General features: G+C 47.5%; 1 protein-coding gene across 1 annotated transcript in view; it reads right to left on the reverse strand.

Moving 5' to 3' along the window:
* Positions 1-2,262: 2,262 nt before the first annotated feature.
* COL5A1 (collagen type V alpha 1 chain) overlaps positions 2,263-14,717 on the reverse strand; it is an 86,777-nt gene continuing 74,322 nt past the window's right edge. The window contains exons 59-62 of the mRNA XM_026860656.1: positions 14,433-14,545; positions 12,165-12,233; positions 8,166-8,399; positions 2,263-5,415 (exon numbers count right to left, since the gene is read on the reverse strand). Of these exons, the coding sequence (XP_026716457.1) occupies positions 5,269-5,415; positions 8,166-8,399; positions 12,165-12,233; positions 14,433-14,545 (563 nt within the window). The 3' untranslated portion in view covers positions 2,263-5,268. The remainder of the gene's footprint in view (positions 5,416-8,165; positions 8,400-12,164; positions 12,234-14,432; positions 14,546-14,717) is intronic.

The raw sequence follows: 14,717 nt of genomic DNA on the forward strand, positions 1-14,717 counted from the left end.
GGCCCCTTCCCCACCCACCCCGAGGAGTAGCAGGATCGCGTCCGTCACCATCAGCACGGCCCCGAGTTAAAGCCTGACTGGAGGGAGTTGCCTTTTGGAAGAAGCTTTGCGCCGTGTGAGCCATGGGTGCACGGGGCTGCGCTCCCCGCGGCCTCCTGCCCCACAGGTAACCTCTCAGTGGAGTCTCAGGTGGCTAATACGTGGCTGAGCTTACCCTGAAGCCTTTTTTTTTTCTGCTGACTCTGACAAACCACGGAGGGATGTGCTGTTTTAAGGGCAGCCACTGCTCCACCAGCTGCAACAAGCCAAGGGGCTCTGAGAAACAAGACAAGGGGGCAACAGATGCACAGCTAGCATGAGGACCTGTGCCCCTTCCTCCAGAACAGGACAAAAAAATAAACCGAAGGATAATTCCCATTTTACAGGCAGAAAGTGAGTCACACAGCAGTCCATGTTTTACCTTTGGAAACAGCCAGGAAACAAATGTACAGATCCTTGTGCTTGGGTCAGCTCAGGTAACTGGATGGGAAAAACTCTTCAGGCTTCACCTTCTTTTTTAATACAGAGAAGTGCATAAATCCCAGCCTAGTTAAGCCCCTGCCTGTTAGGAAAAAAACCCACAGGCAGAGCAAAGCCGACACTGGTAAGCTCACAGCTACCCCTTTCCCTGCCCAGGCTGGCTCAACACAGTTGGGCTCAGCTGCACTTGGTCAACTCCCCGTCCCCCGAGTTGTACCGGGGGTGGGTGCTGCTCTGCTCTCCCCAGGGCTGATGTGGGTGCCGAGCTTGGTCCTCCTGCTCTCCCTGCTGCATCCCGAGGTTTGAGCTGCTGACCCTTTGTACCGTTTCAATAATCTACTGCTGTTGTGGATCTTCCAAAAATTACCCTCTGTGTTTCACCTGGCAGAGTCACCGCACCGTAGCTCCAGCACTGAAGCACAGACTTTCTATTATATGAAAAGAGATTAAAAATATACCGTGGCTTTTGTATCTGGCAGTGCCAGAAACAGTCAAATCCTTTCTCAGATCTTTGCTTTTTCCTAATAGCAGATCAAAGCTCCTCTCAGCAACGAGACTCAGAGGCATTTGCTAGGAGCGTTTGCTGCAACCAGCAATGATCTAGTGCAAATCACAACTGGCAAGTCAGCATGGATGAGGTTAGTGTCACCTTGAGGCATCATCAGAATTGCAGTTAAATCTTTCTAGCCTGGTCTAAGTAAATAAAGCTATCTTCCCTCTATTTTTTTTTCCGGCAGCTGTGGTACCTCTGCATTTCCGAGGTCCATTTGGGTGAAGATTTAGACATAATACCCCAATATTTCCCCAAACTACCGTTACAAGCTAATTATATACTTAGACTAAAGGACTTTGGTTCCTTCTCTGAATATCTCTCTTAATCTGAGATCTACCACTAATTGCAGCCAAGGAATGAAGGGGAGAAGCTGAGGGGACACGCAACGTGGTGTGGTCATTGCAAAACTCGGGGTTTGTGCACACGTGTGTGTTTGTACTGTACATACCTGCCGTGCTGCAAATACGGACACGTTTTGGAGGTGCAGGCATCTTCCTGAACCTGCAAACCAGCTGCACCAACTGAATGCTCGGTGCAAGAAGCCCCTGAGAGCTAGAGCGATGCAAACCCAGCTGGCGGTGGCAGGCAGATGGGGGCAACTCCTCGCGATTTCCAGAGGAGCCATCATCTTCTTGCACATCCCTGGAGTGAAACCCGCAGGAGGAGAGGGTGAGCCAAACGTTCCCTCACGTTGCTTCCCCCAGCACTTCCATGCAGCAGTGCCCTGGGGCTGTGACGTGAGTTTGGGTGTCGAGGAGCTCACCAAGAAGCTGGAGAAATAGTTTTGTTTCCTGAGCTCGTCTCGGGGTGAGGAGATCAGCCAGAGCAAAGCCCCTTCAGGTGCCGTTGCTGCTGGGGTGGAGATGGTGAAGAGCTGGTGGCCGCGGGATGAACCCAGCTGCTGTTATCCCCAGGTTGGATTTTTGCACCGTTGGGTCAAATAGAATTTCTCACTGAAAAAAAAAAAAAAAAAAAAAAAAAAAAAAAAAAAAAAAAAAAAAAAAAAAAAAAGAGAGATTCCAGGCATGGAAATTCTCTTTCTGATGGGTTTGGTTTATTATTTTACAGTATATATTACCTTTAAGCACCTTCACCGCTCCTCTGATGAACTCTTCGGGCTCCAGAGAGTAGAGGGGTCGTGGGGAAATCACGCTGCAATCAACTCGAAGAAGACATTCACATCACGTTGGTTTAGGTGGAAACAGTAAACTTGATTTATTGAAAAAAAAATCTATTACATTTATTCCTTTATTACACAGGTTTAAAATATTTAAAAATAGCTCTTATGGGCATTACACTTAAATTTTATGACATGTTTATTGGACTTTGAAGAAATGTACAATATGTCATTTGACACTATATTTTAAAAAGGGCCTTATGTACTAAAATTTTTTTCCATAGGTTTTATTTTTCTTATCAACATTTGTTCAAGTCATATATATTAAGGGAGGAGGGAAATAAAATTACACAAAAAGAATGTCTGCAAATACAAGTAGTAATTTTATTGCAATATACCGTAGAGCTAAGTGGTCTGGGGAAATCGGAACAGTTTGGAGCTCAGTACAATTACAACACTGTGGAATTCAACAGAGGAATTTTTTTTTTTTCTTAAAGCAAAGAAATAAGAGGAAAAATAAAAGAAAAAAGCCCCCTTGATGAAAATTTATAACAGAATCACATGACCTAGACAGACGCACACGTGTGTACATACATCAATATATGGCTTATCTGTTGCAGAGGAATGTGCAACCTTTTCTGACCTTCCCACTGTTCCTGAACAAGGCTCTAGCCAAGGTGACTGAGAATTCTCTTTTATATTATTATATACTCCTTTTTCACTGCTTGCTGCCGGAGTCTGCAGTTTTTAGGGTAGCACCTTTTAGTTATTTTTTTTTTTTCCCTCGAGTAGGGAAAAAAAAAATGTGAGAGAAGACAACAGAAGAAGGGAGATGGATGGACACAGCTCTCCCAAACTGAAAAGCACCGTGCGGCATCGCCGCTCCCTCCAGCATGGCTCTGCCTCCCTTCCTCGCTGCTGCTGCTCTCTGCTTGGGAAGGAGGAGGGAAAAGACATCATATATAGGCTTTTCTTCACAGTAAATGTGATGTCTTTTCCTTTATGGTGAAAGACCCCCCTTGGCTCAAGCGTTGCTGTAATACTCCAGGCCAAATAATAATAAAAGTAACATCCTGCAACATCTATTTTCCAGCTGAGAGGTCTAAACCAGGAAAACGGCCAGGGAGAAAACAAACAAACAAACAAACAGAAGAAGAAAATGGTGTCAGCAGGTTGCGAGCTGAAAACGCTGCATGGAGAAAGAAGGAAAGAAGAAAAAAAGAAAGAAAGAAAGACAAAAAAAAAGCAGCCATCCTGGCAGAGCCACCGTGGGAAGACCAAGAAAACTGCAGACTCCCGAGAGTGCTCGGCGGGCAGGCACCCCCACGGCTTCAGCATCACGTCAGGACACCCAACAAATACATAAATTAGCACCACAAACATGCAGCGACTGAGTACAATCTGGTATTGGTTGCCACCGTACAAAATGCATGAATATTCTCGGGAAAAAAAAAAAAAGAAAAAGAAAAAAAAAAAGAAAAAAGATGTAAGCACATTTAATACTTTTTTTTTTAACATGGATTGTATAAGCTACTGCAATTACAACTAAGGAAAGGAGCGGGTCCTCTACATAACAAATATGAAGGTGGCATGCATTTATAAATCAAAGGCCGTAGCAAAAGCCTGCACTCTGCATTGAAAGTGGCTAAAAAGCAAAGGCTGGTGGGAGATTGGCCAATGGCAGGGTATCACCAGTGTTGTATTAAAGTTATTCAAATAGATAGCACCACAGAGACATGTAAAAATAAAAAGCACCTTTTTTTTTTTTTTTTTTCCTCCCCCTTTTTTTATGCTTTATATTCAGAGAGGACAAATGGATTTCCCCTGCCACTGCAATCTGCCGCTGGGAATGAATTTTTTTTAATTATTATAATTTTAAAGGAATGCCAAAGGAAAAAAAAAATTAATTTAAGACATGTATGTTAAGATAAGCAAGTGGATAAAAAGGCAGAGACTCAAAGCAGATCCTGCTTTCAGGTCAGGGTTTTGGAGAAATCTTGTTACAAAAAGTGGTTTTTAATTTCCTTATTTTGAAGCAAATCATTCCAAAAGACAGCTGTGGCTCGGAAGGCTCATTTGACACTCACTGGACCCTCATCGTGCAAAGACTCAATTCCTGGGCATAATTCCAAGCCCCTCCAGAGCCAGGCTTGGGGTTGGGAAGAGGCAGGAGCGGTGGGGACGTGAGCTGCCATCTTCACTCCCAGGTGGATGCTCGGCTGGGACGGCGGGAAGGGTGGTAGTTTTAATACAGACAGGGTCACATGCATGTTTTGAAGCCAGAAACATTCAAACATTTCAAATAATATACAATACAAATATTTACTTACAAACGTACAAAAATATAAGCACCTTTAATATGCGGGAAAGAGATGCCCGGTGTGACTTTTAGCTATCAAATTCATGGGGTTAAAAATTTTGCAAAATGATGAATTACATGATTCGATGGAGATATTAAAAATTCTGGAAACGGCCATGATGTCTACTTGTTAGAGCTGATCCAAAACTCATGGAAGTCAACAAAATGCCTCCGATGAACTTCAGCAGGGTTTGGATTGGAGCCAGGACTGCTGGGACTTCAACGTCAACACAGGAGTTTCAAGTTTTTTCCATTTTTTCTTTTTTTTTTTTTTCCTTAGAAACAAAACAAACAAACAATAATCTATAGACAAGCGCTTGGTGTTGCTTCATGGCAAAGAAGAAGAAGAAGAAGAAGAAGTCTTTGACGGTGGCGGGGTCTGGCCGTGGGGCAGCAGCGGTGGCGGGAGCAGCGGCGGCGTGGGGACAGGTCTCCGGGCCACGCGTGCGGCGGTCGGTCATGCGAGTCTGTGTCTGTCGTGGGAACGGTCCTCTGGGTCGGCGGTTCGGTCGGTGTGGGCGTGGTGGCACAGAGGAACTCGGGCAAAATGAGGCACAAAAACAAAACGGAAAAAAATAACCCATCGCTGTCCGGTTTCAGAACGTGCATGTGACGAGGAATTATTTTTTCTTTTTTTTTTTCTTTTTTTTTTTTTAATTAATTAAATGGCGCAATGAGGTTACGAGGTTGCTCATTTGGAGACTAGTTTTCAGGTGGCTCTTAGCCCATGAAGCAAGCTGGTCCCACCTCGAATCCAAATTTCTGTGACGCTTCTCCGAAGTCATTGAACATGATGTCGACTATAGGTACTTGCTCTACTTTGGGCGTGTTGATTTCCAGGATAGTCTTCTGATAGCCCTTCTTTGCCTGATGGGGAGAAGAAGGAAAGGGAAGAGCTCTGATGATACCTCCAACCCAACAAGAGCAAGTTAGCATGAATAAGCATTCACCAGTCAGCTGGAAATATGGTGACAATCTTGCCCAGGCATTTTCTGAGCTGAATTCGAGGCACACAACACCCAAACACGTTTGCCCGGCAGCTTCAGCAGATCTGCTCTCGAGCAGGATGGTGACCACTGAGCAAAGACCCTGGGAGATGACTGTCCCAAGCCCAGACTTTAGAGCAGAAGCTGCTGCCACGCAGATAAAGAGACACTAACTCTGCTGTCAGCACATCTCAGAGCTGGAACAGGCGCCTGGTAAAATTGTTGTGGCTGTGGTATAGTTGTTTTCCCTCCCTGAGGACACGCATGGGTTGTTGAGCAAATGTGAGCGATTTAATTTGAATATATTTGTTTGACTATTATCCGAGCTCTACTGAAAAGATCACATTTAAAGTTTGATGGAATTCACAAGGTGATGTTGTCTTTTTTATCGTGCCTGGTAGCCATACAGTTATTTCCGAAATATAAATAATTATTAGAGGACCAGAAGTGCACCCGAGGGCATACAAAGCTGCACAAACAAGTGAATTTATGGAGCAGCTTTTGGCTCTCCCTCACCCTCTGATTTGTGCGTCTCAGAAGAACAGGCTATATCACAGCTACTGAGAAAGGGCTGTAAGATCAGAAAAAAACACATTCAAATAATGGCCTGAACATTAGCCCTGGAGATCTGCCGGCGTCAGCTGCCACAGCCTCCAACACGGGTCCTACCAGCACCTCTGCGGCGACGCCGCGCCGGGCAGCCCAACCTCGTTTTTCACGTGGCAGGGCTCGATCTTAACTCTCCTGCCTGTGATCCGGAAGGATGGATCTACAGGAGATGGCAGAACCTCTTTCTGCAAGGCTGAAATAAGCTCCCTTAGCCTATTTTACCTCCTTTTTACAGCCCTGCAGAACATCTCTTGCAGAGAGGGAGGATTGGGGCGCGCCGATCTGGAAGCGATGCCCAAAGCTTTGAGCCAAGAGATGACATCTCTGTGCCCCACCACCACTGGGGCTTGTGCAGCTGCTCCCAGTGCTCCCACACGGCGGGTGCCTGTTGCTCCCACTGCTTTAGTTCTTCTCACAGTCGTTTATTTGCAACACTGAGCCTGGCTGTGCTAATGGCTGCCTGCGAGAAGCAACCGAGCAAATAAACTCAAAGGAGCTACAGTCCTCTTTCCATGCAAATATCCCTCGTTAGGGAGAGGAACGCGGGGCACCTGAGCCAAATCATTTAAACCAAAAAGGTTTTCAGCAGGCACATTTGCCTTAAAAATGTGCAATGTGTGATCTTGCAGCATCCCCGAGACTGAAAAAGGGAAAGGGAGGGGAAGGCACTTTGTACCGAGGACACGTTGCGTTAACAGGAGATATGAAGTACTTGAGGATAAACTTCCCCATGTGGCTTCTGAGTGTTTCCAGAAGCGGGATGGATGCCCTTTCCCTCTCTGCCAGAGTGTTAAAAGAAGTGATTCTAATCTGATTTTTCTCATTGCTCCTACAGTAAAACACATGTGTGTGTGCCAGAACAGAACCACCTTCATCTCAAATTATGTGGAAGACTTTTTTTTCTGTCAAACATCTCAATCTTTCCGTCCCGTGGGCTTCAAGCACTGCAGTTGCAGAGGGTGAGAATTATGCACGCTTTTGCACCAGCAAGTTGGGCCTCAAAATAAATGGAAGCAGCACCCGCTTTGCCAAATTTTTAGCTCCTCAGGGCAGATTTTTCAGAGCTCGGTCCTGAACCAGCCACCCAACAGAAGGAGGCAGAAGCAAAGGAGGGTGCTGGGCCCCTTTGGGAAACTCTGGCTAAAGCGAATGTGAAGAGCAGCACGGGGAGAGGAGGGCTGCACCGTAACGCCTGCTTCTGCTCTCAGGGCAAGAAAGTCCCGGGGAACAGAGCTAGAGGGGAAGATGCTAAAGACTGCATTTGAAATGCGAGCAGAGATGCAAACCTCTGCCTCCTGCATCCCGTGGCTTTGTCTCATCTTGCCACAGAGTCAGGCCTTGCTTGGGTTTGTCCATTCCCAAGGGCACAGGTGGCTCCCGTGAGGGGCAGGGGCTCACAAGCACAAACCAAGCGCTGTGCTGGGGCTCCTCCGGCAGCTCACGGGGACGCTGGGCTGGGTCTGGGGGCACCCCCATGGCCAGCACAGCCCAGAGCCCTCCTGGGGCTGCCTGCAGCAGCGTGCCACAAAAAAAAACAACCCCAAAAAAACCTCAATGCCAAACCCTTAATGCCTTGCCTCTGAGGTTTCCTGAAAGCACTTGAAGAATTATTATCAAAGCCTGCAAAACTCACACGGAGCTGGGTATCATCGCTCACCTCTCGACACGTGAGTAAACAGAGCAAGAGCAAAGGCAAGGGGGGACATGTAAAAGCAACCAGTGGGTTTAGGCAGGTCCCTCTACACAGAACCAGCAACAAAGCAAATCAATCTGGTTCCCAGAGGTGCTGCAGCCTCCCCTGACCTGGAGTAAATCGCGTATTCCCAGCACAGGGAAGAGCAAACTTGACGCCTCCCCATGCTGGGGCCAACCCTTAAGTCAACGACATCAGCAGGCACAGGAAAACTGGAGGCGATTTGCTCCGAGGCAGATGGTGCTGGACACCCAGGGGAGGGGCACTGACACCTCCGGCACTCGTCCCCCTGCTGCAGGGACCGGCCAAGAGCAGCTCTGGCCACGTACCGCGCAGCCGTCGAGGGCGGCTCGGATGTAGGGGTTGTTGTCGTAGGACATCTCCTCGTCGTTGGAGCCCAGGAAGCGGATGGCCTTGTCGTAGCTGTCGGTGGTGGCGTCGTGCCAGGCTACGGACTGGTAGCAGTTGTAAGTGATGTTCTGGTGGGCCGAAGCGCTCAGGAGCCGGAGGAAAGTCATCTGCACCACTCCGATGGGGTTCCCATCCGAATCCACGTAGGAGAGCTAGGAGAGGTGGAGAAGGGGAAACACTGGGCAGTGAGGGGCAACGCAACGGGTCTGGGGGGCTCTGAGGAGCACCCGTGTCACCCATCGGCCCATGTGTGGGGCTCGGTCTGACCACCCTGCTGCCACAATACGGGCCCAGGGCTGCTCTGATCCAGGGATGGCTACCGAGGGCAGTTTATTTCTCTTGATGGTTACAAGCTAAAAAAATGCTAATGCAAGGTAGGAGGAGAAAGGAAGGAGGATTTCAGCGCTGGCTACAAAAAGGTGCAGGGCTAAGCACATCTAGGGATATACGTCTCAAGTTTAAGCCAACACTGAGCATACTTCCCCGGCTTTTAAAGAAGAGGGAAAGCGGATTTCTGTAAAGGTTTGGGGCTTTATTTTTCTGTTCTGTTTGACACGATTTTCTGACTGCTGTGGGTATTTTGTTCTGCGCATACCGAGGTATTTCCCATTCATTTTTCCTGGCCACCAACACCACTGGCTTTTAAGCAATCTTTGCACTTAATCTGCAGTGATACTGTTCCTGCTGATAAGGACTCGGTGCTGCCCTGGTCGGCGAGGCGACGCTCAGCTCAAGGGAAAATGCATTTGCTGCCCTAAGGGCACGTCATGAAACGCAGAGCTGCGCTGGCACAGGGATCCGCTCCATTCTGCACAGCAGGCTCCTTCTCTCCCTTGGAGAACGGGATCTAGACATACAGTTCTACAAAACGCAATTTATGGGAACCCACTTCCAGCACCTACAGAATTTGGAGACTTTCTAGGACTTCCTCTGACACCCCACAAGGAAGCCAACGCACAGTGGCACGGTTAGTTTGCATGTAGAAACTGACTGTGCGTCAGGTGGCATCTCCAGCCACGGCCAAGCTACCAGAGCTGCCGTTCATTGCTGTCCTCTACGGGCAGTGGGTTTCTTTCGAAATAACCAGGAGAAAAACCACAGGCAACGCACAGAGCGTAGTGTTCTTCGAGGTACCGTGAAACATCGGTGCAAGCTGCAAACAGTAGAAGAGATTGATAACCAGACGATAAAAATCGTGAGTAAAAAAAGATAATAATAAATAAATAAATATACCAACCGGTTGTCAGGATACTGTCGCTCTGTCCTCCTGAGAGTTAAATATGACTGACCATGAGAGTGCCACGCATGCCAGGAGGAGAGCTACTAGAAAACCACCAGGACGTGGAAGGAAGGGGACGCAAAACTCAACACTACTTGGCACACGCCCAATGACACGTGGCACCACTGATCTGCAGGACCCGCTGCTTTTAATTCTTTTACTTGTTCTTATTTCAAATCAGTGCTTGGTCTGGGAGCCTGACTGCGGGTTACAGGGTCTCGGTGGCTGTTCTGCCTCCACAGATTGCACGAAGACCTGTCCCAGCTTTGCAACTGGAGCCACTGGGAACTGGTTGTGTGCGTAAGGCTTGCTCATGGGAACGCAGTTTTGCAAAAAAATCGATCCCTCTATTTTCTCTGTGGCAGATGCCTTAGGGCTCTGAAGGATAACAGGGCAGGATGGGTGGCAGGCCTTGTTAGAGCTACTGGGAATTGTGTGTAACACACGCAGAAGGAAAGCAGAGTCCAGAAGAAAACATCTGCGACCCTTTTATCCCTCTAAATGCAGTTTAGCTGCATCGTGAGAAACGGCAAGAAATCAGCTCCGAGTACTCTGTGTCATTGATTTATGATGGTGTGGAAGCATCAAAACACCACAGTTTCTTCGTATTTCGTATTTACTACGTTCTTACATTAGATATCCCCAGAAGAAAGCAAGCATCCTTACAGCTTGGCACCTTGTGCAAGCACGGAGATTCATCCATCAGCAGCCTGCACCCTCAGCAGGGCTGAGCAGCCAGGTGGAAATCTTCCCCTCAGCTTCAGGGGTCCCTGTGGGCTCAGGGCCCCCAAGAGACCATGCTCAGGCTGTGTGGAAAGACACCAGGGACCTTCTCCATGGAGTAACAGCTGCACCCAGAGGGGAAACTCAAACTCATTCATCCCACCCATCTACACACAGATTGCAACTGATCTTGGATCCAGGCAAATGTCTGACCCAGTTTACCTGTCTCATGGTTCCAAGTTCTGACTGGGGCAAAATGAGAGGTACTTTAAGAAAAAAAATTTAAAAAAATCAAACTTTACTTTCATGGCTTATGTGTTTAACTGTTTTGTGGTTTGCTCAGGCAGATCTTCTACGTGCTGGTGGCTTTTTTTCCAAACAGAAAATGCAGGACAGGTAAAAAAAAAAAAAAGCAAGAAAACGGCAACACAGAAAGATGGAAACAAAGAGCTCCAAGTAGGACTGAAATTCCTATTTTCAAGAAAATGGGTCCTAAGCTCTAGGTTGGCAGCTCAGCCTCTAACAATAGCTGATAAACAGAGCGGAAAGAAAAAAATGCGGAGAAGATGGAGAAATGGAGGTACTCGTAATATTAACTGATGAGGTGCTCTGTAATTAAGCTATGAGGAGCTGCCCTCCAAGGAGCCATGAGGCTGAAGCCTTGGCTTTGCGGCCTTATTTGACAATGCAGAAAAAGCTGCAGAAGCCATATCCTTCTTGTGGGCAGAATCGGAGCAAAATGTGTTTAGTGGCGATGAAATGCGGCTTAGGAAAACAACGCCGGGGCTGTCTGTTGTTTGCCTTTTAAGGTGGAAGTTTGGGGCACTGCAAGAAACCTCTGCCCTGGGGAGAGGGTGACTGCACGAGGCAGCTCAGCGCCGTACGTCAGAGCATCTCCTGCTTTCAGGGACAGGTCGGTTTTATCCACTGAGTATTTCCTTCTTCTCTAATTCTCCTGATTTGACTGAGCTCATTATCTGCATCCCACTAATCCTACAAGAATTGATACGCACGCAGGAGATTTCTGTTGCTTAAGGAGACCTGGCTCATACTGAGCCGCTGCTGCTCTGACATCCCTGACCAGGGCTTGGGCTTTGTGGGAACAATCTATCCACAACATCAGTGTCCTGTTACAGGACAAAATATCAGAGCTTTTTCTCTGGTTTACATGCTGCTGTCTTGCTTGCTTGCTGACATCAAACACTGGTTTGACTATACGACGGTTCTTCTCCCTTGAAAAAATCCTTAATTGTGACTAAGTCAAATGCCTGTCCCCCAGGCTTGGCAAACGCACATGGCTTGAAATCTTCCTTTAAACCAGTGACTTCTGCAGGCGGCAGGGGAGCCTCCAGTGTGGCTCATCTCCAGTGGGGGTGATGAAATTCATCCTTTGAGGAAAACCTGCCCCAGACCAGGGATGTGCAGACTCACCACCTCAGCCCAGGCACCAGCGAGCACAGGCTGTGACAGCACCGTGCCCAGCTCTGGGCTGAAGCATCGTGTGGTCTTAGCTTTTGAGATAAGGCTACGCATCTGGGGAACGGCAGCACGGGGACACCCAGTTTCCATAACAGGAACTGCTTAGGAGACAGCAACAGCCCCACTGCGGGATGCACCCTGCCGCAGTGCTCTGCGGAGACGGACCTGAACCAGCTCCAGCTCTGCAGGGTGTCCCCCCCAGCACATCAGCACGTCACCTTCTAATGCAGGGGGAAGCCATCACCTGCTCCTAAGTTTCCAGCAGACTGGAAAAAAGCATCCCCACTGGGTTTTGTTTCTTTTCCAGTATTCCACCTTAAATGTTTTTACTGTGACTTGTGATGGTTATTAGTCCAGCATGCAGAGTGCAACAGGTCTGGCCATACCAAAGCAGATGCCACGCTCCGAGGCTAAAGGGCCAAGGTTAGCCACTTACCAAAGACCCCCGCTTGTATTGACTATACCATGTGGAAGGCTGTTCTTTGGGCCAACGAGCCATTTTACTCTGTAAAATATGACATGGGTTAAAGAAAACAGAAAGCACCAAGATGCATCTTACCAGTTTACCGCGCTTGAATTCACTGAACCAGGAGCCTGGGTTTTCCTTTGGCCAAGAAGTAATTCTAGCCTAGTTTGTGGACGGCAAGGAGGAAAGAGAGAAAGAAGAAAAAAAAAAAAAATTAAAAAAAGTTACATTCAGTTCCAGAAGCAGAGTTTGCATGTCTTAGTGAAACTGTCTAACTTCCTTTAAAATATTTTCTTAAGCTTTAACAAGACGAGCCCAAGGTGCCAGCAGTCCCTCAAGCAGACTGGGACGGTGTGGTGCTGCCCAGCACTGCCCTGGCATCAGCCTCCTTTGCTAAGGGCTAATGATCTCTGCCTCCTAGATACTTTGGATGCAAAACCAGTAGTGCAGTCTACTGGCAGGAGAGATAAAAGGAATGGGAGAGAGGAAGAAAGGAAATATCAATGGTAAAAGATGCATTGATCTTCACGGGAAGGCTGGGGTGGAAAAGCAATGCTGGTTAAGGAGAAGGTTGCTGTCACTCCGATGCCAAATCCAGATGCTGTGGGGCCGGGAAAGGCAAAGAATGTGATTAAGGAAAAGCCTCTGCCTGCCTCCTGTGTTTGTGCAGCAGTAAGGTGCGGCACAGCACATCCTCCGCAGCTGGTGCTGGACCATCGCACGTGATGGACGCAGGGGGTGACCTCGACAAGAAATGAGCTGTCGGAGCATCCTTTATGGCAGCCCCGTCTAAGCAGCTGAATCGCTTTGAGTCAGAGCAGAAGGAAGGAGCGTGGCTGCTGTCTGCTCCCTTACCCTCCCACAAGCTCCCTCACTTCTGCTGTAAATCTCCTCAAAAACAACGGCCAAGATATATGCGGGTGTCTTGGGATTGTCCTTCCCTTTCAGTACGTGTACCATAAAGCAAGTCAGCGTGTTTCTGCTGGGTTAAGGATGGACTGAACAGGGATATGGCTTAAACTCTGCTGTGGCTTATAATAAACCCACTCAGCCAATACTTAATGCTGGTGTGGTAGCTGCTTTCATTCCTCTGCATGGAAAAAGAGCAGGCTGAAGCTTTTTTCTTATTTACGACAGTATTGCAGAAGTGTAGCACAATTTGCATTTGAGGAGCATCACAGCTCCACAGTGGACAAGAGGGGGCCAAAGAGCCACTCGCAGAGTCAGTGTGGCAGGAGCCTGAGCAACTGTAAGATCATGGGCAGACTCCACTTCTTCAGCTGTCAACATTTTGAGGAGAGCCACGACAAATTAATGCAAAGGAGGAGAAATCCATCTCCTATTTAAACAGCCCTAACGAAAACTCAAGGAAGATTTATGTTGCATGTTCTTTGTCCTGTGCTGGCACATATTTCTGGGGGATGAAATTCAGCAAGCAAAGGGCTTTCGCTGGAGTGAACAGCTCTGTCTGCACCTTTAACACAGCTGGGGCACAACTGTGACACTTAGAGAGCTCCCCCAGGCCAGACTTTATGCTTGGCCAGTGCGAGAGCTGGTCCCCAGACATCAAGGGAGAGCAGCTCTGAAAAAAACAAGAGTGCATGGGGAACAGGACAAAAATTATGAGTATGGTTGAGCTAAGCACATCATTACACAAATAACTTCATCGCCCTTGTGCAACGGTGCCAGGAAGAGCGCTGAGGCTAGTTGCAATCATTTAGGATCATTTACCCACAAGAAACATGGGGAGAGATGACAGGAGAAACATTTATCTGCTCTGCCTGAAGACACAGTAAGGGCAGAGGAATCAGCGGTGCTTATGCATGCAGGCAGCAGAGCAGCAGCCGGGCTGCAGGAGGGAAGACAAGGAAGGAGTTAAATGAAGCCCATGGGGAGCTGCAGCTCCTGCACCAACACACACTTCTACCTTTGTAAAGCAAAGTAAAAAAACATTAAGGTTTTCGCATTATGCCTAAGAAATCATCAAAGACTTGTCCCACATCACAGTTTAAATCTGACTTACTCAAAGAAATTCCCTTTGTAAACATATTCCTTATTATTTTAGAAGCCAACACTGAGTAACAAAGAAATATTCTGGGTCTTTAATCCTTACTTGCTATCGTTCAGTTCTCCTGAAATTGACTGTCTAGGAATATTCATATTAGGAAACAATCTCTTATCACCATGATATAGGGGGGGGGATAAAAATAATTTTAAAAAAAAGTTGTGTGGACTTACTCCTTCAGATTTCTTATCAGGGAAGATGCAAGTCTCTCCACCAGCTGTAAAATTACAGTAAACTTTGAAAGAGTCCCTGGAACATCCTTGGTTAGGATCAACCCAGTATTCCCCTGGAGGTACGAAAGGGAGGAGAAGGGAAGAAAGAATCAGCACTGTGAAGGAAGGATGATGGGCTCTTCAGCAATCATTTTACCAGGGACGTTTCATCTCTGTCATAGGCTACTAGTTATACGTATTTTTTTTTAAAAACTGGTTATGTTCCACTTCTACCTAATACTCTGG

The sequence above is a fragment of the Athene cunicularia genome (genome assembly GCF_003259725.1).
Source record: "Athene cunicularia isolate RWA chromosome 17 unlocalized genomic scaffold, athCun1 chr17_part1, whole genome shotgun sequence".
In the NCBI taxonomy this organism is placed as follows: Eukaryota; Metazoa; Chordata; class Aves; order Strigiformes; family Strigidae; genus Athene; species Athene cunicularia.